This window comes from Gekko japonicus, unplaced genomic scaffold (assembly GCF_001447785.1).
Source record: "Gekko japonicus isolate JY-2015 unplaced genomic scaffold, Gekko_japonicus_V1.1 scaffold1771, whole genome shotgun sequence".
NCBI classification, from domain to species: Eukaryota; Metazoa; Chordata; class Lepidosauria; order Squamata; family Gekkonidae; genus Gekko; species Gekko japonicus.
This window is the reverse complement of record NW_015160266.1, coordinates 282,635-310,236: the sequence shown is the minus strand read 5'-3', so window position 1 is coordinate 310,236 and position 27,602 is coordinate 282,635. Positions and strand designations below refer to the sequence as shown.

Sequence of the window (27,602 nt, the reverse complement as noted above, 5' to 3'; positions counted from 1 at the left end):
TTACCTTTACCTTTAGAATGCCCAGAAGCTTGAGTGGTCTACTAAAGTTGAAAGCCAGGTCCAATTTGCACCAACAATATGGAATCAGCTCCCCCAGGAGATCCGCGCCCTCCGGGATCTCAGTCAGTTCCGGAGAGCGGTGAAGACGGAGTTATTCCGCCAAGCATTCAACAATCTAGATTGAGTATGTCAGCATTTATAGTCGCCATCCTGTGTATATTATAATGTATATGATAATGTGGGTAAACTGTGATTTTAATGTACTGTATATTGTTTTAGACGTATTGTTTTATTGCTTTTATTGTTGTAAGCCGCCCTGAGCCGCTTTGGCGGGAGGGCGGGATAAAAATCAAATCAATCAATCAATCAATAAATAAATATCTGTATTAGCTTAGAGCTGACAGCTCAAAATATTGCTGCAGTTGCCATGTCCAGACAGAAATACCTGGTTTTATTCTCTTAATTTGGCAGAAGATTTCAAATTCTGTATAATGTAGATTGGTACTTTGAATTATTGGTTGACATCTGTTTTCTTCCACAGTATGCACGCCAGTGGGACTTTCACGAATGTTTACAGTGATGGGTCAGTTGCTTGTGAAACCAACGGTACGCATGATACACACTTAACTTCCCAGCATATCCGAAGCTGGAAGATGGCTTTATTTAAGTAGATTCATTTTTATTTTTTTAGGGCAACTTTATAATTTAGCCATCCATACAAAGCGTTGCCAGCTTTTGTTCTCTAAACACAATTGGTTTTTATTTCATACATTTCAGAGAAGAGGCTGGCTTCATGATAAAATCCATAGTCCTGCAAACGAGTATTCCTGTTTCCAACTTTGTATACAATTAAATTTATGCTTATATATTTGCAGAATTGTGGTCCTGACCTCTGTCATCAGTTCATCATCTTATTGTAACGTTCCCCCCATATTTGAAGAGTGCTGTTCAATATGCATAAGCTCGTTTCTGTTTATGCAAATTTAAAATTGCCAGTTGAGTAGTTTGGAGACGAAGATAAAAACCTGGCAGGAGACCAAGGAAAAGGTCAAGCCACCTCTTGTGAATCTTGAATATTTATAAGACCAGAGAAGATGCCAGAAGCCCTGAAAGTCTACTTGGTTAACTTTGCTTTGTTGAGAGCACTTGTGTGCAAATGACCTGATTGTTAACTCTTAGTTGTTGCCTTGAGCCACTTTTGCTGAAGTATGAGCTGATGGGCAATCATAGTAGACCTGTCGCATTTTGAAACCGCTGCTGGTAAAGCTGTCATTCGTTAATGTTTAGCTGTGTGCGTAACTACAGTGTGATGACCCAAATGGTTTAGCACTCTTCCTGTCTTTTTGCTGTAGGCAAAATACAAGGATGAAATCTTGTATAAAAACGAAGGTACATGATTTCAGACAACTAAGGCCTGGTTCCCATATTGCCCAGGAGTATTAGATAGTAAGAAGACAGGACAAAAAGTGTTTAATTTGAAATGGTGTTGGAGGAGAGTTTTACGGTTACCGTGGACTGCCCAAAACACAAATCAGTGGGTTCTAGATCAAATCAAGCCTGAGCCTCTCCCTAGAAGCTAAAATGACAGAGCTATTTTTGGGCAGGAACGCACAGGAACGGAGTTTCGGCTGGCTTCCGAGTTGGCCATGCCAACTATAGCCAAAACCTCTGTGTGCGTGGCTACAGAGGGAAGGCCTGGAGAGCGACCCCACCGGTGACTCTCAGAGGGAAGGCCTGGAGAGCGACCCCACAGGATTGGGGAGGCATTTAAATGCCTCCCTGTGCCTTCCCCGGCCTGTCCAAGAATCAGCTTGCCCGGGCTCCCCACAGCACATCTGGGCAAGCAAAGGGAAGGTAGTTTAAACTGTCTCCCCTCCCCTCCAAGGGCCGGCTTGCCGGGGTGCCCGGGCAAGCCAAGGGAAGGCACAGGGTGTGCCCTAATATGCTAATGAGCTGCACTGTCAGGGGTGTGGCCTAATGTGCTAATAAATTTCTGCTGTCGGGTGTGGCCTGTTATGCTAATGAGTTTCTGCTGGGCTTTTTTTTTTTTCACTGAGGCTATTGTACTTCGGTCACATTATGAGAAGAGAAGACTCACTGGAAAAGATAATAATGCCAGGAAAAGTTTTAGGTAGCAGGAAAAGAGGAAGACCCAACCTGAGATGGAGTGACTCTGTCAGGGAAGTCACAGCCCTCAGTTTGTATGACCCGAGAAAGGCTGTTAATGATAGGACATTTTGGAGGCTGTTAATTCATAGGGTCGCCATAACTCAGAAGTGACTTGATGACACTTAGCACACACCTGAGACCTGCTCCTGCATAAATCCCCGTTCTCACTACAGGTTCTGCGCAAGGTGGGCCACGTGAATCATTGCCAAGGAAGCGTGTTAATCTAGTGTCTCCTCTTCTGAACTTAGATCCTTGAAGACCTGGATGAACAGATATACATCATTTCCCTAGAAGAAGCAGCCATCCTGCGGAGGCTAAATGGTAGGTAGATTATATGATGGTTATCATCATCTGGTTTCCTGCCAGCAAAGTTGGGGTCATGCATTCCCTCCCTCCTTGAAAGCTGAAATCTCTGACAGTTTATTTATTTAAACTGTTTATATACCTGCCCTTCTTCTAGGTATTCCAGGACTTAAGCATTCTTTATACCAATATCCCTCATTATCTATTATAAAAAGTACTTTAAACAAAAGACACAAAAGGTACATAAGAACATAAGAGGAGCCATGTTGGATCAGGCCAGTGGCCCATCCAGTTCAACACTCTGTGTCACACAGAGGCCAAAACGCAGGTGCCATGAGGAGGTCCACCAGTGGGGTCAGAACTTCAGAAGCCCTCCCTCTGTTGCCCTCCCCCTGTTGCCCCCCCCCCAAACACCAAGAATACAGAGCATCACTGCCCCAGACATAGTATTCCATCTATACCTTGTGGCTAATAGCCACTGACGGATCTCTGCTCCATATATTTATCCAGTCCCCTCTTGAAGCTATCTGTGCTTGTAGCTATCACCACTTCTTGCGGCATCAACCCTGCCCCCCACATATTTCCTTATGGCATTACTAGATTTATCTTTGAAAAACAACTATTTTGCATTCAACAATACATTTTATTGGCAAGTTAAGGTGTAGCAGTGGGTTCCTCTGTGGTACTAGAGGTAGCCAACTTGTATATGGGTCATTTTTGAGAACAGTTTGAAGAACATTGTACAGATCTGTGGTGTTGGGTTTTTTTTTGGAATTTATTATTACATGGTGGCACTTCACTGATAATATTTTCTTGCTAAGGAAAGGCAGTCATGACCAGTTCTTGGCATTCCACAACACACACAACACACACAGGATATATCAGGTTTGAATTGCATGTAAAGGTTAATTTTCTGGATATTATAGTTATCAAGGGCAGAAAGATTTTGATGGGTCTATATTAAAAGCTCATAGATAAAAATTTATTTCTCAGATACGATAGCCACCATCAACTGCCCTGGAAGCAGTTTCTTGCTTTCAGACTGCTCACTCCGTCACGCGGCATTCGGGTCTTGAACTGCTGAACTACAGACCTTTGGGTCTGCAGCTCAGTGTCTTAACCTCTGAGCCACCATGGCCTCTCAGTCTCATTCAAAAGAACACCTAATTTGAAAGGTCAGTGGATACATCAACCTGCTAAATCACAATGAATTCTGCTGGGATCTAATCTACCTACAGGACATTTTCCTTATGGAAACTGCTCATTCTGCAAGCTTATGGAGCATCATAAAAATTATTTTAAAAAATATTAATCCATATGACAAGAGAGTGTATTGCAGAGCACAAAAGTAATACCCACCTTTAAAAAGTTGCCCCTTTGGTTGAGCATTTTCTACAGCACGAACATGCTCCAAAGGACTTTACATTTTTGATATATTTTTAGATCCTTATGCCATAGTGATAAAGTTTGAGTCCAGTGAAGAAGGGTGTCTGCACACAAAAGCTCATACCTTGAATAAAACTGTTGGTCTTAAAGGTGCCCCACTGGACTCAAACTTTGTTCTGCTGCTTCAGACCAACACTGCTGCCCACCTAGATCTTGATAAAATGTTATTGAAAAAAGAGACAGAATGGATTTCAAGACTGATGGCTCTGGTCCCTAATGGGTTAAACGAAAGCCTCAAATGGTTCTCTTATATGAGATTAAAAACTGAATCAGACCACCACGCCCCTCGCTCTGAAGTTCTGTTGCACTGGGGAACTGCTTGGGTTTTTCACTTTTATGGGTTAGCCATTCATTTTTCCAGCTTGTGAAAGTTTTTGAGTGATCTGCGTAAATTTTGTTTTAAGATTCATTTCCAACCATGTATTGCACCTGCAGACTATCTGAAACATGCTCTGTATAGTTCTGGATACATCTGTGTACTTTTCACATGCACAGAGGCTACTGTCTTTTAACTAAGTCTCTTAATCCTGCTTCTTAGTGGTAATTTATTTTTTTCATGCTTTTATTTACATTCTTATAGGTCCTCTTGAAGAAGTGTATGTGAAATGCTTAGGGGCAGCAAAACTAAATAAAATAATTCTTCTTCCCACTGCACCATGGCTCTTTTTGTTTTTGTTTCGCTCTGTCTTCTGTGCAGCTGTCTTCTCCTGTATTTTGTGTTACATCTGAACCCAAGGGTATTCCCCCCAACATATTTATGAATAGACAAGTGAAATTAAGAGTAGTTCTGCTGGATCAGACCAGGATAGTCCAGCATTGTTTTCCCCATACTGCTTGTGAAGGCCTAATAGCAGAGGATGGAGGCCAGAACCTCTCCTCTGGTGTTGCTGTTGGCTATAAATATAAAAGTATAAAATTTTGCATTTGTATGCAGCCGGGAATGAACGAATACTAGGTTGTGTGTCAGACCAGAGTTTGCTTGTGAACCTCCATACCAAAGATGTTAGTTGTGTTTTTTGAAAAAAAACCTTCAATACTACTGTGGTGAAGGATCATGGGACTTGCCTTTACTTGTGAGGAGCAGGGGAAAAGATTTGCAGCAGTAATTCTTGACCTTTCCTTGCTGGTGGATTTGAATCAGCAGCATTTTTCTCCAGAGCTGACTTTGTGTGCTGCCGCATAATGAAAAAAGCACAGACGCGAGTTGATATTTTTCCTGGGCTTTTCTAAATGCCTATGTTTTTGGATAATATTGAGAACTCTTGTGCCTTTAGCATGTCAGTTATAAATTTATTCGCACAGGAAGTTACGGGGGGAGGGGGAGAATCATGGGAACAGTTGTTAATCTGTTTTAACAGCATTGTGGAAGAGTGACTGGGATGGAAGGAGTGTTTTTATCATATTGTATTTCAATACCCGCATCATTCCTTCTCCAAAAGAATAAAGCTAGGACATTCTTTATATTAAAAGGGAAAAGTTGCCTTTGGCTATTGGTTTTCCTGAATCCAAGGAGATGGGTGGGGCAGGATCAAAAATACCTATTTGATCAAAGTTATTGGCTCTAGAGATATTCTAGCCTATGTAAGAAAGATGAAAGGTGTTGTTTTTATTGCGCACTAGTAACAGTGTAATTTTGAACTAATTGGTACTGAACTGCCAATCACCTACAGGGAATGCAAAGAGATACTCCTACAATTTCCTTTGAGGTACTGAAATATTATGTTGGGGCTGGAAGAAAAACAAAATAATACTGTTAAATTGACCTTAAATGAGCTGCTTTGTGGTTTTCTTGGAGAATCCCTTCTAATTTTTCATGACTAGTCTGAACAAATTCCGTCTACCAGTTTGATTTATTGGCTAGACAATGCAGACATTAAACTTTTTGTGGTTGTTTGAAATGAAGTTAAGGGGGTGTAGCGCTTTGAATAGCTTGTGCTGTGTTCCAGGCATCTGGTTTGATTGTTTTAAAATGCTGCATTGCTCTTTGGCAAATTATTGGGATCAATGTTAACTCTGTTATCATTTTGGAGGAAGTTGTAAGGGCTGTCATTTTCCTACCAACATAAACATTAAGATTTGATGCAGTTTTCATAGACTTATATGAAAACCCTGAGATTCAATGTAGATGGTTAAAATTCACACCCCTACATTATTGGCACATGAAACTTATGTGAATTAGACCACTGATTTGGCTATATGAGGTTTTCCTACCTGAGATCTTGCACGGGAGATGATGGGGATCGAACCTGGAAATCTCTGGGTCCGAGTATGTCCTCCATCCCACTGGTGACCTTTCTCTTGAGACAAAAGAAGAAGATAAAAGCAAACACCTGCTCAGCCTGCTGTCTTGTGATGTTGGAGTATAATTTGAACAAAAAAGTGGATGATTAATTGGTGTGTGTTTGGGGATGCCTTCTGCAGTTTTTTACAAGATGGAGGCATCCAGGACTGTCTGCCAGGATTTTGAGTCAAGAGTTGTCAGAGGCCTCAGATAATACATGCCTTAGAGTCCTGCATCTCACCCAAGGAGATTGTTCCACATAAGGAGACGGCGTCCTGTGAATTAGCCTCAGGGCCATTGTTCTACAGCTGGAGAACCGGGTGAATTAACATTAGGGGAATGTTAAAACGAGAAACGCAAATGCTTTTATTACAAGCAGTTTCTTCCAGTTTTAGCTGTGCATATGGTTTAGAAAGGCTCCTCAACGCCATCAGGTGGACTACAGGGGCAAGTGATACTGTCCCATAATAGAGCTGGGAAGTTTCCTTTTGTAAGCAAGTCAACTTAGGTGGCAACTGTGTAGTTATGTATTTTGTATCTTTATTTACTTATGACAAATTGGTCTGTGAGCATTAACAAATTGAATGGAATGGAACTGATTACTGTTTTATTAAACCGAAAAGGAATCTGAACCAATTGTTCCAGCTGTATCTTGATGGATTGATGCCTATGCCGGGAGTGAAGTTTAAAAACAGGGTAGTGTTTTAATGTACTCATTGGTTACATGAAACCGGATATACTAACCTTGGGATTCATGAACCATTGTGCAGGTGATGATGACTATGCTTGTGTAAATGTTTTCTAAAATCAAAATAATCAAGTTATATTTTAATGAAGCTGGGTATTTGCTGTGGGCTTTGTCACCAAAAAGATCCATTTTGTTTTCAAATGACAGCCATAGAATGAATACAAAAATAACTGAATATTTTATTTTACTAAATTTATATATTATTCTGTTTATGCAAATTGGCTACTCCCCCCCCCAATATGTTGCATGTATTGTAATACACTATTGAAGGGTTCAGTGTTTATAAAATTTAAACTGATATCCAAATATGTTGGTAGTCCTATCATGACTGAGACTGTTTCTTTAACTGTTATTTATGTATTAACCAGTGTCAGCCGCCCTGACACTGCTCTGCGGGGAGGGTGGGGTAAAAATTAAATAAATAAAATAATAAATAAATTTCTAGGAATGCACTTTTTTGCTTAATGCAAAAATTTCATTTTCTATGTTCAACTAATGTTTTTCTTCCAACTTCTCATAGAGCTAAAACGTAAAGATACAAGTCCTAAGGTAGCGGAGGGTGCAGTGGTTTGCAGTACTCTCAAGTTTTGCTAGTATATTGTTAGGATTGGTAGTATATTGGTGGTTTTGCTTTTGGAAAACAAAGGTATTTCTATTGTGAAATTCCATGAATAGTACAATTTGATATGCTAACTGATCTATAAATGTTCTGAATAAGTGAGAAGTGACTCAAGAAAGCTCATACCCCCCCTCAACTTTTGTTAGTGGTTAAGCTGCTACTGGGTTATAAATGATAACTCTTTTTTAAAAAAAGTAGTAAAAAAACTTAAATTTGATTAGAAAGTACTGCTTATATTTAATTTCCCCCCCAATTTTTGTTTCCCCCTCCTGGAAATTTTCCATAGCTTCAAACATTTCAAAAAATGTTACTTCTGTAGTAGGAAATAGCAAGTCCTCCTAAATTCAGTTGCCCAGAGCAGCTGCTGTATGGTAAGGTAAGCTGTACATTTGAGCCCTGACCATTTGATTGTCCATTAACTAGTCTCATTCATGCTGCCTTGCTGAAGCAGGTGAATTTGAGATGATTTATGGGATGGTATCATGCAGCTGATTAAGGTGCAAAAGCTGGGCTTTGCTATGCCAGATGAGGCTCCTGCATTGGTATCTTACAGCTTTCCCCAGTTCCATTCATCGCAGCTTTTGTAGTTCATGTCGTGAATGGCTGGGGAGGTAAGAAGGGATTTTAGTGGGCTCTTCAGAGATGCCACTAGTAGTGAACAATTGCATATCAGATGGCACGTTTTTCTGGTGAAATTTGTCTAAGGAGTTGCGCTGTAGTTCTACCCATCATTGCTATCATGCTAAATCTTTATTGTGGTTAGTGGTCTTAAGCAAATGACTGTATCTTTGTTTTTGCCCAGGTGTATCTTCTCCCATGGAGCATAATACAAAGCAGCTGGAACAGGAACTTAACAATGTGAGGAGCATGAAGTTCAAATTGGGTAATGACGTCATTCCTTTTTGTGTGGTCTCCTGCAGGTACTGGTTTGCAAAGAAGCTTTCTTGGCATTGTTAGAAACATGTATGCACATACGTTGTTAAAATGTTCTTAGTGAGAATATTTGGGGGTAAACAACAGGAGGCCTTGTTTATAAAATACTTAGAAAGCTCTGTATAGGTGTCTTCATAGTAGGGTTGCCAAGCCGCGGCGGGGGATCCGCACGTCTTCACAGGATCCTTGCCACGGGGGACAGCGATACGCGTTGCACCGCCGTCGCCAGGATGTGACGCTATGCGTCGCTCTGGCAACGGGACTCCAAACAGCCCCGTTGCCAGAGCGACGCGTAGTGTCACATCCTGGCGACGGCGGTGCAACGCATATCGCTGTCCCCCGCGGCAGGGATTCTGTGAAGATGTGCGGATCCCCTGCCGCTGCTTGGCAGCCCTACTTCATAGCTTCAAAAACAGGGGGTCTCTTGGCAGCATCTTAGACTGGCAAAAAGTGACACTAGACTGCTGTGTTTCTGCTGCAGCTGACCAGCTCTGCTGCTTCCCTGGAGTTACATATCCTTATTCTTCATGGTGTCCGTGTATCTCATGTATGCAGATGCCATCTTTGGAAACTTTACAGAGCTCGATGTTTTCAGTGTGAGCTCCCAGTGGCCAGCACCAACTGTGCATTCCTGGAGTGATATGAGCCGCTCCGTTCTTCATTGACCACTGGGCCAGTAACTTCTTTGGGAATTATCTCCATTGGCAGTCACGAGCCGATTCGCCATTAACGTTTTCACCAAACGTACTATGAAGTGAGGGAGCCAGACTTCAGTGGTAAAGCAGCCTGACCATGGCACAGTGGAAATCTTTTAGATGCTCTTCTGCCTGTGGGGGGAATCGGCCTTCAACGTCAACATGCGTCTGCTGTGTTTAGGGGAGGAACATGAGGCAGACAGCTGCCAATAGCATTTGACCAATAACGTTTGAATGTTCACCAAACAAATCAGGTACAAAAGATATTTTTGCTTGAAAATTGTTCTGTGGGAGAAGACGCTCTCCTCAGGACCGATAACATTGCGGAAACTACTGGAATGCACAGCCCTTGCAGACAGTACATCAACTCAGGAATTAGCCTTGAGTTTGAAAGTCTGGAACAAGACAGATCGCTATACAGTCTAATTCAGAAAACCAACAGAGAAAAGACTCTAAAGCCACAGAACACAGAGAACAGTCACTTTCACCCGCATGACAACTTATAAAGAAAGAGGGAACCTTGACAAAATAGTGAATAGGAGTGCTCCAGTAATGCTTTCAGAGCAAGGACACCTCACAGGTCACAGAGGCTGTTCTGCCAGACCGGCACATGCTCTACAAGGACTGAGAAGAGGAGTCTCCTCCCCTCTGTAGTGAATGTCAGACTCTCCAGTGGAGCAGTTAATGGGATCTGTCTCTTAAGGACAGACTGAGGAAGCTTTTGTGGATTTAGCCGCTTCAGAAGCGGAGTGGCCCCCATCTCAAGAGATTTTATTGCTTTGTTTTTAGACTTACACCCCTCCCCTCCCTTGGGTCACAGGGCTCGGGGCACCTGACAGCATCCAATGAAACAATCTATAAATAGAGGTAAAACATACTTACAGAACATTAAATTACAATCCAGAAAATAGCACCAGACATCAGAAGAAAGCATGATTATTTGGCATCAGAATCATCATCATGCATCAGGATAAAACATGATTATTTGGCACCCAACAACCCACACTCCAGACTGCTGTTAAAAAAGCAAGCGGCACTGCTAGTGGGTGGTAAAAAACTGGCCTTGACCATCCTCACCAAGAGGCCTGATGGAACAACTCCGTCTTGCAGGGCCGAGAGATTCTAGAGAGGTCCCACAGGGGCCGACGAGGGATGGGAACACTCAGAAGACTTGTCCTCAGTTTCAAGTTGCAGATATCGATGCCTACTGACGGGACTAGTGGCACCTGCCAGCAGCCAACCTAATACAGATATTACGATCCTGCTTTCTGAATTTCTTTTCTTTTTAAACATACCAGTTTTTTGGCATTGGGGCTGTTGAACTCAAGCAACACTGGATATAAAAGTGAGATCAGGACTGAAGGCAAGGAGACAACTCTGGTGATGTGCCTGGGAGCAGGGGGTGGACTGAGTATTTGAATTGTTCCCCTGAATAAAATAGTCCCTTCAAGTACAAAGCTAACATGTTGGGGTGAATGTGCTAGAGGCGTGGGTCCAAAGGTCATGGAGCTATCCATCCTTAGGCTGACTGTAGTGATGCTTAGGGGCAATTTAGGGATCTGCATGAGAGCAATCCATACCCTTGAACTTTCTAGGCCAGGATTAAGCCCTTACGGAAGCTGTTGGTAGACCAGAAAGTTGACCTAGGGCAGTGACACCCCCTCCCCAGTGTGATACGTGGGCATTTCTTGAAACCTTTTGCTTCTTCTCCCAAAGAACCAATCCCTGGCTTTGTTCTACTTTGCTGGAGAAGGGGGTGCTTCCAAAGACCCCAGAAGGCATCTCCTCTGTGTTTGCCTAGGGCACCCATTTGGAAACTGCTGCCTCCATCATAGGAGGGTGCTTGACTTAGAACTACCCAACATTTTGTGATTGGACCCCGCCCCCCACGGGAGTCATTTTGTTGTGTCCATCACCTGAATTTTCAAAATTGCCTGTGTGCCCCCAGGTTCGACAAGGTTGGGGCTCCCTGTCCCTAGGTTTTCCACAATGGATCGGCTTCTACCATTTTTTTGGTCTGCTTTCAGTACACGGTGATTGAGATTGTTAGAGAGTTTCTAGTTTTCAGAATAAAAAGACAGTGTTCATCTTGAGCAGCCTTAAGATTGTAAGGGTGCCTGTTTTTCTCTTGAAAGAACGGCGGAAAAAGGCTTCTGCATGGGAGAGGAATCTTGTGTATCCAGCCGTAATGATACTGCTGCTAATTGAAACGGTAAGTTTCAATTTCCTTCCATGCTTAAAACCCATCTGTCCCTTTGAGGTTAGTGATCTTTCATGTATGTGTGAGAGGTGTACAGCAGAAATGGAAGGAATCCCTCTCTTTTCTTTCTCTCCTTGTACCGCCAGCCCTGGCTTTTGTTGTCCCGGCAGAGAATTTCACTGTTAATCCACAAAATGCTCACCGATGTGAAATTTGGCCAACTGTTCATTGACGTTAGGATGTTGTTTCTTTTTTTCCACAGGCCATCTCAGTCCTGTTAGTTGCTTGCAATATTCTTTGTCTGCTGGTGGATGAAACTGCAATGCCAAAGGGAACAAGGGTATTTTTAAAAAATGTTTTACCCCTCTGAAAGATCTGTGTGGTGTGTGTGTTCTTAAAAAATGTATATGCCCCCCCTCCCCCTCAGCAGGATTTTGGAGGGCATTTCAGGCTGCTGATAGAAGGAGGCACTTAGAAAGTCACCCTTTGTGGGCAGAAGTCCTTGTGCCTGTGGAAATGTGGCATTGGCTCCACTGCAAGATGCGCAAGAGTTAACCACATGCCCATCTGGGTCTTTATTAGATGTATCTATAACCGTTCCTGCTGCTGAACAGGCAAGGTGTTTTGCTTCAGGCCTTTTGTCTCTTCAGTAGTGGGCACTGTCTAAACAGAGTTCTAGCTGTGTACTATTGCTCCTTTGGATTGTTGTTGCTGAACTTCTTTTGTTAGACTTGGGCTGTTAGAAGGAATCGTGTGTATTCCAGCTTATTTTGGCAGCAGCCAAAGTTATTTGTGCTTTTTGATGGATGTTAATATGTTGCCATAACATTCTTAATATAAATTGTTTAATATAAGACAGATGGGTAAAGGTAGGAAGGATATTCTGCTTTCATATGGAACATCCAACTTTATTGATAACTTTGATAATGTAAAATAGTAAAAAGCCCAGTGGCACCTTTAAGACTAACAAACTTTATTGTAGCGTAAGCTTACGAGAAACACAGGTCTCGTCAGATGCTCCATGCATCTGACAAAGAGAGCTGTGTTTCTCAAAAGTTTATGCTACAATAAAATCTGTTAGTCTTAAAGGTGCTACTGGGCTTTTTACTATTTTGCAGCACTAGATTAACACAGCTAGATCCTTTGGATCTTTGATAATGTACAATCAGCTAAACACAGAAGAAGAAGAGTAGGTTTTTATACCCCTCTTTTCTCTACCTGAAGGAGTCTCAGAGCAGCTTACAATCACCTTCCCTCCCTCTCCTCACAACAGGCACCTTGGGAGGTAGATGAGGGGTGAGAGAGCTCTGAGAGAACTGTGACTGGCCCAAGATCACCCAGCAGGCTTCATGCAGAGGAGTGGGGAATCAAACCCGGCTCTCCAGATTAGAGTCCCCCACTCTTAACCACTACACCACACTGTCTCTCATAAAAAATTATCAAAGGGAAAATGTCATCAGAATGAATCATTTATATGATTTCTGTCCACAGCAGTTAATGCTTTGGTACCTGGAAGAATTTATGTTCTCTGTGTAGTGCATTATTAAATGAAATGGAAATACAGTGCTTTTTAAAAAAAATCTCTTGCAGGGGTCTGGCATAGGAAATGCCTCTCTGTCCACATTTGGTTTTGTGGGAGCAGCTCTGGAGATCATTTTGATTTTGTATCCTTTTTAAATTGTCCTAAATTGTGATTTTAAATCTTGATTTTTATGTTTTATTATATTAATATTGTTAAACCACCTCGACCTCTGTAAAGAAGGAAGGAAGGCTAATAAATATTTTAAATAAAGTAGGAATTCTTTATTCACAATGTCAAGTCAGCCATTCAACTGGCATTCTTTGGGGGATACTTTTTTCCTTGATTCTCACAGCTATCTTATGGTCTCCTCTGTCGTCGGCTTCTATAGCCTGCGTTTTTTTGGAGATTTCACTCCCAGAAAGGATGACACAACCATGACGAAGGTAAGGTACAACAAACCTTCCTCTTCCTCATTCCCTTTTGCCACCCAAGACAAACCGACATCTGTGGACAGTAATTGCTTTAAATAGCTCATTTGTGGCGATTAGGATTTTGTAAGCAGCGTAAACAAAAGGGGAAGATTTTCAAACTGCTGAAGTGGGGAGAGGGGAGGCCTGCAGTCCTGTTTGTTTTGGGTGGCCTCCATTCACTTGTAAAGAGCCAGGAATGGCAAAGCTTGTAGCTGGCCAGTGAAGGGGTTCTCCCCCCACTCTAGGAAACTATTGCTAATGAGTAACTTTGATTATGCCAACCATGCTTTAGAGGCTTGTTTGAAACGTGAAGGATTTGGTTACTTCAAGTGATGCAGGCAAATTCATTCATTTTGAGGGACTAATGAAGAAATGGTTCTTCTTTACTCCAGGGTGTCAGTGATTTTGTTTTTTCCAGAACTTTACTCTGACTCTAGAACAGCAAAGGCTAAGATGTGTACTAAAAATAAAAGACAGTTCCCATAGATGGAATCAAACGAACCAAGTAACTGACTTACCAATTCTTGAGATTCCCCTCTTACAGAAAAAGGGGGCTTTCTTCTCCCTACTCAAAGAAGGATGGGTGGAGGGTTTGCTTTCACCTTGTCAGGAATTTGTGGAAGTGGGAAAGTAAACAGTGGTATAGAAGATCCTTGATTAAAACTGTTGAGCAGTCTCATTATATTTGCTCAGCCCTTTCATGTACAGCATTTTGGAAAAGTTTGGGAGGATGGAGGGCGGGGAAAACAGAAATTGCAAGCCAGTGGCATGAGCTCTGCGGCTCATTTATGCCTTAGGTTCTTTGAGTCATCAGAAACCCCCCCCCCCATGGAATTTTGCTCCAGCTTTGGGAAATCTTTACACTGATATTGAGGTAGGTCTCTTGTGCAAGCAGCAAGAGCACACCTGTGCCCAAAGGTTTTGCCTATGACTTGGTGATGCTGGAGAGGGAATCTTAATGCTTGCAGAAGTCAAGCATGAACATACATGCTGAGTGGCCCTGGAAGGGTATGAGCAAGCACATGAGTGAGTGATTTCTGAACTGGCCCTCAGACGCTATGAAGTGTGCAGCAATATATACGTGCTCTGTTTGGGCTGCTGCTCGTCAGTAATGCCCACGGAGGATGCCCATTGCCGCTTTTAGGGATCCTTCCTTTATACTGGAATATTGCTCTGGGATCAACACAGGCAGCATGGCTGACCTGCTGTTCATTGCTCCATAGAGACCAGAGGCATTCCAGTTGCTGGGACATTATGCTGTTGTCATTTCCTGATAAAACGTTGTTGTGAACTTTAACCCGACCAGTAAGGAGCCTGATGCCTATACAAAATCTGAACTACCTGTTAAGCTAATACAGCAGCTGCGCACGACACATCTGTGAAACTGATTCAGAGCCATTTTGGGGTGTGTGAACGTGAGAGAATATATAGTACAGAATATTTCAACTAGAAATCCCCGTGGCTGATTTTTTGAGAGCCCTTGGCTTACCATTCTGCCAGTTGGAGGCCTTTGGAATGGGCAGACTATGAGAAGCAATCAAGTCAGCAGAACTGCATTTTTTTCCCTGCCTGCTCCACTTGCCAAGCTTAAAGATCGGATCTGTGATGCTGTTTTAAATTGAGATAGCATATTGATGACAGCCCTTTTTTGTCCAAACAGATAATTGGAAACTGTGTTTCCATCTTAGTCCTCAGTTCGGCGTTGCCAGTTATGTCAAGAACGCTGGGTGAGTTTTTCTTTCATTTTTTTTTTAAATGGAAGTGCTTGTCACTGCTAGAAGATGGGAAACAGTATGATGTGAGCACTACAGAGAGCAGGGTACCACCCTCTGTCTACAGAAATGTATTGGAGCTTAAGCCAGTTCCGATCCTGACCATTCTTCCCATGTCAGTGTTGTACTCTTTGTAGCCCTGCTGTGGTACGTAAAAAAATGGTCACTCTCAGTTCTAGAGAAGCTGTTGTACTGGTGAGAGGGACCAGGTGTTGGCATGAGCCTGGGAAAATCGAGCAGATTAGTAGGGCTTGTTTGCCTATCCTGGTCATCTCCAGTCTTAAATCTGGACAGGTACGTCCCAGTGGATTTGGGCCTCTCAGCTCAAATTGTTGAGGGCAGGGGTCCCCAATGCCTATCGACACCATTCCGGGTGCCCTCCATGTGTTTTTAGAAAGTGGGTGGGGCTTTTGCCCAATAAAGGTTCTGATTGGCTACTGAAGATTTGATTGGCTGTGCTGATTTTTTAAAACATTGCTTTGGCAGCAGCTGCCACCACAGCACAAGGATCTTCGCTGTGGTAGCCATTTTGAGGTGGCTCTGCCTACCGTGGCAGCCATTTTGTGGCAGCTATTTTGCAGTTGTGCCCACTGCCTTTTGTCAGAATTCCAAAGGTGACCATAGGTTTAAAAAAGTTGGAGACCCCTGGCTTAGAGCTAGTGTTATGTTTTCTTTTTGGTGGCCTCCTGTCAATGTCCTGGTTGCTTTGTTGTTCTCCAGTTGAAGTTTCTAGTCTGTCTTCAACTATAGAGTAGCACAAAGCTTGTCACAATGGCCCAGTCAGGATGCTGTTACCAGGTCATGCGGAACCATGACAAGGCCTGCTTTCTTTGGAGCGATTCTGGTTAGTGGGCAAGCCTGAGCTGGGGGAAGACACTTCTGGCTGTCTATCACCTGCTTGTCCAATTAATGAACATTAAATCATTAATTGGACAAGCAGAAGATCCCTGGTAGAGGTTAGACGACACGGACGATGAGAGAATGCTGTGATGCCCTAAAGGCCATGGGGCAGAACTGGCACCTTCCAGCAGTCCTCCTTGGGATCTGCCCAGTAGAAAAGAATACAGTTGCTGTAATCCAGCCTGGCCCGGGGGCCCAGGATGCAGGGATTGACACTGAAAGCTACCAAGAACAGGGGCACGCTCCTTGTCAGTTGACTTGAAAAAGCCATGAAGTTGGAGGACATAAGAACATAAGAGATGCCAATGTTGGATCAGGCCAAAGGCCCATCCAGTCCGACACTCTGTATCACACAGTGGCCAGAAATACCAGTGCCATCAGGAGATCCACCAGTGGGGCCAGGACATTAGAAGCCATCCCACTGTAGACCCCCCCAAGCACCAAGATGACAGAACATCACTTTCCCCAGAGTCCCTATCTATACCTTGTGGCTAATAGCCACTGATGGACCTCTGCTCCATATGCTTATCGAATTCCCTTTTGAAGCCGTCCATGCTTGTTGGTTTTGGTCAGTTATGTAGGCCAGAACCCAAACTGGAAGGGATCTGGTTAGTTGGTTTTATCCCAAAACACCTGGAGTAGAGACATCACCATTCTTTGGAGTGCTTTGCTTGAGATTTGTAATTTTGAGACTGGTTGGTAATTAGTCTAAGAGAAACAGCTATGACCATAGAACAAAATTAATATGTTTGACATGTAAATATGAAGCTGTGTGGTGTCTAATTACTCATGCTGTGGATACATTTGCTGGGATTTGTTAGAAAATACCAGAAAATAAAGGCAAACGGAAGAACTATTCGTGTAAACAGCAGAGTCTCCTTATTTTAGCACAATTGTGGTGAAGTCCTATGGAGAATTAATTACTCCACACTAAGCTCATTGATTTCAGTGGGCCTAAATTGGAGCAACTCTGCATAGGATTGCGCTGTTAACTTTGTAGTATACGTTTTAATGCACGTACAAAGAAAATGTAGACATCCTGTTTTGTTAGACTTGCTAACATTGTGAACTCTGTGTCTTATGCACTGGTACTAAGCTGTTGTGAGAAACCTAGACAGGTTCCATGGAGAAAGAATGGGAGAATAATTTTTTAGAAAGTGTCCATGCTGTGTGCAGTTGTTGTGTAACAACCCCCCCCCCCCAATTAATGGCCAGACTCAATAGTTTCCCCTCTCTGGGGCCCTCAAATGAAATTCCTAAATCGTTTGCTATAGAGATAAAGGGAAGACAAAAACAGAAAAGATGAACGGTTAAAACATTGCTAACAAATGCACAGACACAGCTGTCCAAACAGGATTACTTGAGTGTGTTCGGGTACAGTGAGTCATGTGGCGCTTTGCAAAATGTCAACATGCCCCACATTACACGATATGCCCAGTGGCACTGGATGGATGAAAAGAAAGAAAGAAGTTAAACAGATTCATAGAAGCTTTTCACAGCGTTACAAAAGCAGGTTTGTAGACAGTAGAAGGAATAGGGCTGTGGCCGTGATGAGAAACGCAAATGAGAGAATGATCAAGCCAATTCACCTGTTTTAAAAACTCGCCTCATTTTCTCTGAATGCATGACGAAGCCGCACCAGCGTCGCAGCACCGTGTCGAAGGCTTAAGAGGCCGACGTTGTGCTGCTTTTGGAAATGGCTTAATTGGACTCTGAGGCAGATGCACAGGGCAGGTTTCCTGGGCCTGCACTCGGCTCTCTACTGAGCATGGAGCACTGTGTTGTTGGCCCCCGTGAAATAACAAAAGACTTGGGAGCCTGGTGCTGTAGCAAATCTGCCCTCTTCTTACAAGCCTACGGTATAGTTTCAAAATACTGAGTTTGCAGGTAGAACTGTAACCAGTTGGCCCTCCAGCTTGCTTAGGTGCTATATGGCATTTTTTTGGTCATCTGCTTATCTATGCAGCTTCCAAAATAATGGATTGCATTATGGAATGATAGCTATATTGCATGTAAAATGTTATGGTTTTCGTATTAGTACAGATGTCTTCTGAATTAATTGCATTTCTCTGCCCTTTCCCCACAGGCATTACCAGATTTGACCTCCTTGGAGACTTCGGAAGGTTTAACTGGTTAGGAAACTTCTACATTGTGTTATCCTACAATCTGCTTTTTGCCATTATGACAACCTTGTGTCTCGTCAGAAAATTCACCTCTGCAGTTAGAGAAGAGCTCTTCAAAGCATTGGGTAACGCATGTTCTTTCATTCTCATCCTATTATATGTGCTTTCGCTTCAAACTCATGTTCAAACTGAAGGACTGTTCAGATTACGCTTGGGAGTGTAACTGGTGAGGTTCCCGTTATGTGGAAAGGTATGGATTTAAAAAAGACCAACCCCTTCTGCTTACCTGGTACGCAGTGGCATGGGAAGTAGTTGTGTCTTGCTTGACTTCTAAAGAGAATGCACGGGCATAAGATTTTTAACTTCATAAGATTCTCAATTGTGCCCTTTTGCAGTGGGATGCTTTGGATCACGAACAGAAGGCAGATGCTGGGAAGTTCAGAGACAGGAGCGCAGAACTTGCAGAAATGTAGCATAGTTACATCTGGAAAAAGTTGTGCAAGCACAAGTTGAATGCTCAGTGACAGTGCCAAGCCTCCCTGGCAGTGTTCCCTCTAAAAACAGGTTGCTTACCTATAAATGATGATCTTTTTTTAAAAAAAATACTTGCCCAAATGGGCAAAGTTTATTAGTTTTTAAGAATTACACCAAACAAAACATAAAAAGAGCAATACCTTTTAAAAATATCTAGACATTGTCTTGCTCACAACATCTTTAGATACATAGTTCCTTTTCCCTCCTTGTTTAACTTCCACAACAAATATCATTAATCAAAATTCTATTCCCAATATATAGTTCATTTTTCTATATCCTATCTGCTATATTTCATTTTATCTATGCTACCCTATTATTAGTCAGTTTTATAATCAAAAATAGAAAAGTAAAGAAACAGGTGTTTCAACAGTTTAACAGTTCTAATTTCGTCACATATTTCTTGTATAACAATAATTTGGTCCCTTTAAGATATTCCTTCATCTTTTTAGCTTTCAAAATCCCATATAGCTGCAAACTTAAACATAATATTTTATATTTTTCTTAGCTTTACAGTGCAAATATATTTTCTCCTTACTCTATGTAACTCCATCTTTTCTTTCACAATAGTAAATCATCACATCTTCTCTAGGTTATCAGCCCATTACTATTTTTTCTCCTGCAAAGCCCACTCTAGAAATCAAACTGTCCTATAAGTTTTTTTCCCTTCTCAACCTTCAGTTAAAACATTACAGATATTCCAAACCTGTTGTTTCAAATAGACCAGCCCCCAAGGCCAGAGAGTAAACTGTGATCACATCACTGGCAGCCAGTGATGGAGAGGAGGGAGGGAAGAAATACAGCAGTGTAATGTCACACCATGGGAAAGTCCTGTGAGACACTGAAGGGGGAATTAGATGTTCTGTTGCCGCTTTTTGGCCCGCAGATTTAGTCTTCCGTAGAAAAAGTATGTTACGCCAATCGCTTTATTTACAGCAGATGGCTAACTAAATTTAACGCGAGTCCTTGCCAAAGTTTACGGAGGTTCTGCCAATTGTCTTTTTACTGAGCAATATCGAAATCACATACACACAAAATCATTCACACATTCACATACAATCAAGTTCCTTTAGAGTTACAGAAAGATATCAAGATAGTTTCTCATTTACTTGGAGGTAGGTAGGTATCGGTTTATACTTGCCTGTTCCTGAAGTCTTGTCTGATGCAATGTAAGATAGGGGAAGAAAGTAATACCTAGGGGTGTTAACTAAATCACACTTGCTAGAACCAGCCAGCAAAGTATGGATCTCTTTGGCTGCAGTCCAAGAGATGTAGGATGGTAAAAGGGTTGTTTGATAGAGAGCTGCACTTTAGGGGTAGAAAAGAAGACAGAGGACGTTGAGAAGGGATGTGGCTAGCAAAGACCTAACGTTTGGTCTTTACTTTTATAGTTGAATCTCCAGGTGGGTGGCACCTTGCCAAACTGTAATCCCACCTACTTACAAGTCCATCCCATGACCTCCCTCATTGGTGCATGTAGAAAGGGGCAGGTATTCTATGGGTTGGGCAATATTTGAAACTCTACACTCTATCTCATGGAACACCATCTGGCCAGGTGTGAAGTCTCGGCTTCCTGTGCCTTCCTTGATGTGTAGATGGATCTTGGCTTTACCAGGCAGACAAGGCACCATCAACAGGAAACGGCAATTCAAATGCAGATCAGGTCCATGTTATGGTGACATCTAGTCTCCTCAGCAATGGGGGAATTTCTTCTTCTTGCTTGTTGCCTCTGCCCACGATGGCTAACATGTGCTTCTTCTTCCCATAAGGCTTTGAGCTGAATGTGTGCAAACTACCGTACATTAACATGAAATGCAGGCAAGTGTGAAATCACTCACAGTAGGGGATGCAAACAGCTTCCTCTAGGCCTATGGTATACAGGTGTGTGCACAGTCCATGTGTTGCGTGTGTAAGCAGATATAAAACCATAAATTAGTCCATTTCTCAACAAGTATAACAGGCAAATCCTCAATAGTGTATGGTTAACATTGTTGTATGTATCTTGTAACCTCTGCTCAGTGGAAATGGAAGAGAAATTTGCATTGACTTCCCTGTCTTATATTTTCCAGGTTTAGACAAACTTCAGCTCTCACACAGTGCAAGAGACTCTGAGACGACAAAGCCCTCTGCCAACGGGCACCAGAAAACACTGTGAACAGCAGCTGACGGAGCTGAGCCCTTTTGACTTCATGACATTCCTGTCACTTCATCACCCTTGGGGTTTTTTTTTTTTAATTGCTTTTGTTTGTCTGTTGGGTCCAAGTTGATAAAAATGCGATCGAGAGAGCTGGATGCATCAGACTGCACTCGTTTCTCACTGGGATGGGTCTGTCTTAATTATTCAGTCAGCTGGTGCAGAGAGAGACATCTGGAAATGGTAAAGAAAACCGCAGTCCTCTTTGAACAGAGCTCCGTGTTGTCTTGTTAGCAGACCAGGCAATGAATTTTCTGTGCATAAATACGTTGCTGAAGAGCGAGGCTAGGTCTGTTGGAAGTGAGGTCTAAAGATGAGCCTTGTTAGCTGTCAGTGGCAAGCCTTCCATCAAAGCTGCTGCTTTGCCATCAATCGTGAAAACTTGCGGAGGGCAGAAAGGCCCAGGACCAATGCATTAGCCTGACCAGTTTGCACCACTGTGTTGAAGATGCCAGCAGTTCTTAGTTGCAAATTGTAAGTGGCCCTCCGGTTATCCCTAGACAGGACTTCTTCCACAGCTAGTGAGCCACACAGTAACTCTGTTTCATACCACAGTGCTAAATTTGAGCCTAGTAAACAGAGTATAATTTGGCGGACCTGCAATCACTGTGGATAAGGGATAGGTGAGCAACATGGCCATCATACACTCCACTAAATACTATGCACGGAACACTGTTGGTCGTCTTCTGTGCCATGTGTAGCCCCCATGCATAGACAGTGAGGAGGTGGCAGTTGCATAGAACTTTCGTACTGACATAACTTACCAGTAGTAAACCGCTCCTCTCAAACCCCGGGTTTAGGTCTAGTAAGTATGCAGTGCATTCCAGCTCAGTGAAGCAAACCACTTTTTCATTCAATCCTGTAAGTCCATGACTATATGCACACCTATATATTTTTTGAAACCCAGAGTAATCTGCCAAGCAGACCACATGCTAAAATTTTTTAGTGTGAAAATTTAGATTCCTGTTTAGGGGCTTAGTTAAGGTCACATTCACAGACTGTATGATTCTTTGTTGTGTGCACATGAAGCTGAAGGAAGCTAAAATGAGCATGTTGGCTAACATACTGTGAATGGAGGCGAGTAGACTGTAGGAGCCAGTGTATATTCAGCATGTAGACTGTAGGAGCCAGTGTATATTCACCATGCTGTTGGATGGTGAAGTGCCACTAGCTGCATAGATGAGGGCATTGTTATCACTTAGAAGATGAACGGGAACCTGCAACATTAAATGTTTCACCTCATTTAAGAATATCAGTGTTATGTCAATCTCAGCAAACCTAGGAACACTCATCCACACTGCATCGTGACACGTACAATATTCAGATGACCTAACAGGCTGTCTGACTCTTTAAAAAAAGATTTAAAAGTTGCTAGTTTTGTTAGCGTTAACGAGAGTTTTTCTTCATTGTGGGGTTCTTGAACATTAGAAATGTCTTCAATTTCTCACACATTTTAATGCAAATCTTGTGTTAAAAAATTTGGAGGGTATTGTTTGGAATAACTACATTCCAGTGGTTTTATGGACATCCCAAGTGGACGTGATAAAACAGCACATGCAGAAGTACCTTTATGAAATGGGACCTAGTAACTGGGATTTTACATAGTGGAAGCCTGCACTTATAGCGGCAATGTAATCAGTTTGGTCAGTGTGCTGAACCCCTATGGAAGAGTAGCAACCAATTTTAGGATAGGCTTGGCTATCACTTGCCTTGATGAATCTTCCTCCTCTTAAAACTGGGCAGTGTTGCCTGTCAGGGGACACATATACGCATCGCTGACATCTACACCTGACACATGCAGGGAGACATATCGCAGTAGGTTAACAAGTAACATGCCTACAGAGGACGTGAATTCTGCATAGTATACATATAATCACTCCTTTGGTTCAAGAATGGACTCAACCAGATCGCTGCCATAACTACTGCATTTACTACATGCTTGAATTCAGACTTCATTGAGCTGTTTGAGGAATTTTGGAGCGCCGTTACTGGCCTGCTTGGGTAAGAGTCACATGAAGTATGACTGTACATTTAATAGTTTGATTTTAAGCACTTGTATACTCTTGGATTCAGCTATGTGATAACTGCAAAAACCATTAAGGATGCAACTTGATTTGTGCTGGAAGTCTAATTACAGCTGAGGTGTATTTGTGAGAGATTTCTATCAAGAGCTTCATGTATCATACACATACTGAATGCTTTTCTCGGGGCGGGGGGGAGAAATACCTCCTGGGGTGCATCTGTATGATTTGAGCTGGGGGAAAAGTTAACTTGCCTTAGCTGGTGTCATGGCCCCATTAGTATCAACCCCCATCCCACTTCCACCAATTAACACTTTTAAAAACTATGGAAGATACGATTACAAATCTATCAACCTAGTATGGCCCAGAAGGGGAAATGTGGTTGAAATATCCACATTTTCCATGTGTAGAAAGTTATTTTGGGAGAAATTTGTAATTACAGAGAACCAATAAATGCAGTTGGGAGAGTATGGGGAGAAATAGTCTGTAAAGCAGGTCTTAACTCCAATGGAAACTGTTTCAGCAGATACATTCTCATTCCATCAAATGGGGGATATGCTGAAGGGGAAGCAGTTCCCTGGGAACTCTGCCTTCAAGGCATCCTGGAATTGGCTGGCATTCATAGTCTATGACATAGTCAAAAAGGGTTTCCTAAAGTGCTCTTTATAGCAGAGGGCCTATCCTGATGGCTGTAATTTATGGAGTCAGGTGTGTGTTTCACCCTGTCTATACGTACCTGCCCCTCACTAGGAAATTTCGTGTGTCCAATCAGACATGTGAAGCTGTACCTTGAGTCTGTCTAGTGCATGTTGGTGCCAGTAGCACACAATACCACAAACTTGTTTTCTGCCAACACAGTGAAGGTGTACAATTTCAATGTCTGAAATTTAAGGTAAACCCTAGCTATTGTCTTGTCCATCTCTACCCCCCCCAGATACGCATAAACATTTTAAAAGGCTTAAATTCAATTAAGTAGAAGCAGTAATTCATTGATGGATATTGGCAGTACATTCCTAGTGGTTTGACTCATGTAGAGTCAAGTGTTCTGTACCTCTTTAAGGTATAAAAAGCTTTTCTGACATCAATCATCTGCCTCATTTATTATGAGGCCAAAGCACAAATAATGCTTTCGTTTTATAAACTAGGTATATTATCAAATCAGACCAAAAACAATGTATGTGAATTAAGTTTCTTGGGTAAGCCACTGTTTGGCTTGGTAGCACAGCGTGTTAATGAACAGGGACAGAACTGTCACCGCAAAGTCTGAGCACACCCTTCGGCTGTTTCTAAGCTGAGCTCAAGCTGACGTGGGTTACTTGAGAAATAGCCGCAATTTGGGTTAACTGAACACTTTGTTTACGGATTGTAATGTGATGTTTATCTTTCTCCACTTTCTCCAATATCTTTTACAAAGTTGGCTGTTTTACAGTGTCAATTAAAGGATTTGACAAGATGTTCTTGTATGAATTGATTTCAAAATGTATTGTTCGGATCAAGTTTTGTAACGGCAGATCTTTGGTGTGGGGATCGGTATATACCTCAAGCACTTTGGGATCAAATTTGCACAAGTGTGACGTAGCCTTGATGTTGCGAATCCTTTATGGGTGTGCAGTCAGCGTCAGTCTGAGACTTGCCCATACAAGGAGCCTGGGGACTTTCTTCAGCAGAATGGACATTGCCCTTGCAATTTATGTTGGTGTACACACAAAGTACGTGCATATGAGGATATGTTAGTTGTAGCTCTCAGAAGGAAAACGGGAAAGTAAGTGTTCTATGGGAAATAAGGTCTCAGATAAAAAATGTCATGGATTAAAGGGTCACAAATCAGCTGTAGATCTTCTTTTCCCTCTTCCATCTAGGGTTTAGGAATCCTTTTCCTGCTCCTTATCTCCTCATGGATAGCTTTGAAGAGGTTGTTGGAAGTGCCACTGCCCAGAGAAGAGGCTGGGGCCAGGGGCCAGGTTGGCTTAAAATCTAATCTCTAACCCACCCGGTGGTGGAGCATGATGAGGTCCTGAACAATCTCAGGCCCGGGGGGTTGCAAGAGCCAGTCTCCCAGGCTTGTATGTGCATTCAGCCTGGAGTCAGCTTATATGAAACATGATCAACACACCTCTCCAAGTATATTAATATTTCTGCCAATGTAGTAAATTATATCATTTATGCTAACATATTAAGGATTTTCTTTTTATAGCAAGAGCGGCACAAGGGGCAAATGGGTGTTTCTCCTAAGGAAAACTCTTCAAATGCTTGAAGGCAGGTGTTGTGGAACATGTGTGAACAGGAGAGCAGAACAGTCTTGCGTGAACATGATTGGTGGCTGTCCTGGGGAAGTCCATCCTGAAGACCAGTGGGGTGACTGAGGGGCATGATGCAAATTGGGCAGTCAGCTATATCTTGCCGGAGAGCCTGAGACAAAAATGAAAGTGATGTTAGAAAATACTGAACAATGTTACTAGCAATAGCTTATGTTCTCTGAACAGAACATTCCAAATGCCCTTGTATAAAACTGCATTCTTGTTAATTACTGTAAAATGTTTCTGAATTTGTTTTTGCAACAGCTGCAGAGAAGGTGGATTTGGTCGAAAAAGCAAATAAGCAAGCAGTGAACGTCGCAGTTCACATAGCAGAAGGGGTGACTATAATTTTGAGGTGAGTGTGGGATGTCAGCATTGAGGCACGATCTGTTATCAGAAGACTCCTTAATGAAAATTCCACACTTGCTTAGCTTAACAGAGTGGTAAGACACAGTACAGTAAATGGCTTTGCTCTCTGGCCAGGCCAGACTCGTAGCACTGTGTGCCAGTGAGATACAGTGAATCAAATTTTGGGTTTGGAACAAGGAAACGTAAGTTCAAATTCTTATGCGGCTGCTAAGCGCACTGCTTGGCCAAGGACAAGTTGCTATCTCATAATTTATCCCACTTTATATGGTTGTTATGAGGCTGTAATGGGACAGTCTGTGTGCACTGACCTGAAACTGCTAGAAGGAAGACAACAGGATATAAACAGGGTGGGTAAATGCATAACAGGAGTACATTGAGCCCAAGTTGAATTTCCAGTTCTCAAACTAACCTGCATCTGTATTTTTTCCCACTCAGCTTCACTTATGAATGGGCCCAGTTTTTTGTCCAGTTGTTGAAATAGAGTTTGACTTGCAGTTATTGTAGAATCAATCTCAGAGAAGAGTTTATCTACATTGTTCTCATACAAATTCCGTAAGCATTGGCAAATCTCTGTAAACTAAAAGGGACATATTTTTTTTTATTCCAGACCGTAATGGACAGTGAGCAGACAGTTGCAAACTCCGTGCCATTTCAATGCTACAGGTGCTCCATTTGCAGACAGTATGACAGCCATATGATCTAAGTTGTAGTATTATAAGCTTTCATATTTAAAGGTTACTTCAGAGGGAGCAATCCTATTAATAAACTCACTTTTGGGGTGGGCATGCAACAGTGGTAAAACAGGAACATCTTTAACACAGTGACACTACTAGTTTTATTTTTTTGCAAACTGGATTAAACCAAATTTAAATGCAAATATTTCCTTCCGTTACACAGATACCAACCTATGAAGCTTTACATATCCTATGCCATAAGCGTCTCCTTGAGTTAAAAAGTATGAAAGAGCTGCTGGCCATATTAGGAATACACGTGTGAGGTTCCTCGAATTAAAGCATCTACTCCTGAGTTTAAAGTGGGAATCCTATCTGGGTATGTAGAACACCCATATGGTGGAAAGAAACAAGACTGAAGAGTTAAAGGACTGCAGTGGAAAGGAAGTGCCCTTTGAGAATGCGCGTGGCCAACGAGGGCGGGGTCTACGGCACAACGATGGGGGACGCCTTTCCCAGCTCTCTGCCAAGTGGCCTGCCAAGGCGCACTGGCTGGGGAAGCAAAAAATGGGGTGGGGAGAGGCTTCTTTAAACACCTCACCTCCATTTCCCCAGCCACCCCGCCAAGGGAGATAGTAAAGGACTATCCCATGGGAGGGGACTGGCACTGGCTGCTGGAGCGTTGCTCTGGCCCGCTCCGGGTCCAAATGACCCCTGGCTAAGGTAATTCTGCTGAGCAAACCTCCCCAGTGGCTGTAAGCCTCCCACCTCCTCTCCTACACCTGACAGGCAGCTGCCTGTCCAGTGTGGGAGGGGTATTAGAAGGCACTATGGACGCAGGGCTGGCAGGATCACTAAGGCATTACTGCTGGGGTGGGCTCCCTTGTGGCTTTAAGCACCCTGCACCTATTGCTGCACCTGACAGACAACCACCTGTTAGGTGGAGGAGGTGGGGGGAGCATGTTGGAAGCCATCAGAGAGGCTGGGCCAGCAGCATTACTGCACCTCACAGGTGGTTGTTGGCCATTCCTAATTTCCTCAACTGTCGTTAGCTCTGTGCAGTCTCTTGTATCTGTTTTTTTTTTTAACTTAGAACATTGAGCTCTGCAGCTGACCAGTCAGAGAACAGGGGGTTCAAGGAGGTAGCAGCCTAGCAGCCACATAGGAATCAATGGGGTGAGCACATTTTACCCCTTTTGACCCCCTTAGGGGTCAAATTTTTAAAAATCCCTTCTTAGTGAGCATCTACGTCATGGTAGGAGTGTTCTCCCTGAATTTCATGCTTCTAGGTCCAGGGTTTGGCCTGGGTGTTGATTTTACGGTGAGGGGACTTTCTTT

General features: G+C 42.7%; 2 protein-coding genes across 3 annotated transcripts in view; one reads left to right on the top strand and one right to left on the bottom strand.

Moving 5' to 3' along the window:
- Nucleotides 1–24,320, top strand: part of LMBR1 (limb development membrane protein 1) — an 85,074-nt gene extending 60,754 nt beyond the window's left edge. For both annotated transcript variants that reach the window (XM_015415089.1, XM_015415098.1), the window contains 10 exons: nt 542–606; nt 2,418–2,490; nt 8,369–8,449; nt 11,330–11,406; nt 11,657–11,734; nt 12,985–13,058; nt 13,269–13,359; nt 15,047–15,113; nt 18,145–18,306; nt 20,782–24,320. In XM_015415089.1, coding sequence (XP_015270575.1) covers nt 542–606; nt 2,418–2,490; nt 8,369–8,449; nt 11,330–11,406; nt 11,657–11,734; nt 12,985–13,058; nt 13,269–13,359; nt 15,047–15,113; nt 18,145–18,306; nt 20,782–20,867 — 854 coding nt within the window. In that variant the 3' untranslated portion in view covers nt 20,868–24,320. The remainder of the gene's footprint in view (nt 1–541; nt 607–2,417; nt 2,491–8,368; nt 8,450–11,329; nt 11,407–11,656; nt 11,735–12,984; nt 13,059–13,268; nt 13,360–15,046; nt 15,114–18,144; nt 18,307–20,781) is intronic.
- A 767-nt stretch (nt 24,321–25,087) lies between these two features.
- Nucleotides 25,088–27,602, bottom strand: part of RNF32 (ring finger protein 32) — a 19,471-nt gene continuing 16,956 nt past the window's right edge. Inside the window, exons 7-8 of the mRNA XM_015415077.1 lie at nt 26,003–26,170; nt 25,088–25,336 (exon numbers count right to left, since the gene is read on the bottom strand). Of these exons, the coding sequence (XP_015270563.1) occupies nt 25,088–25,336; nt 26,003–26,170 (417 nt within the window). The remainder of the gene's footprint in view (nt 25,337–26,002; nt 26,171–27,602) is intronic.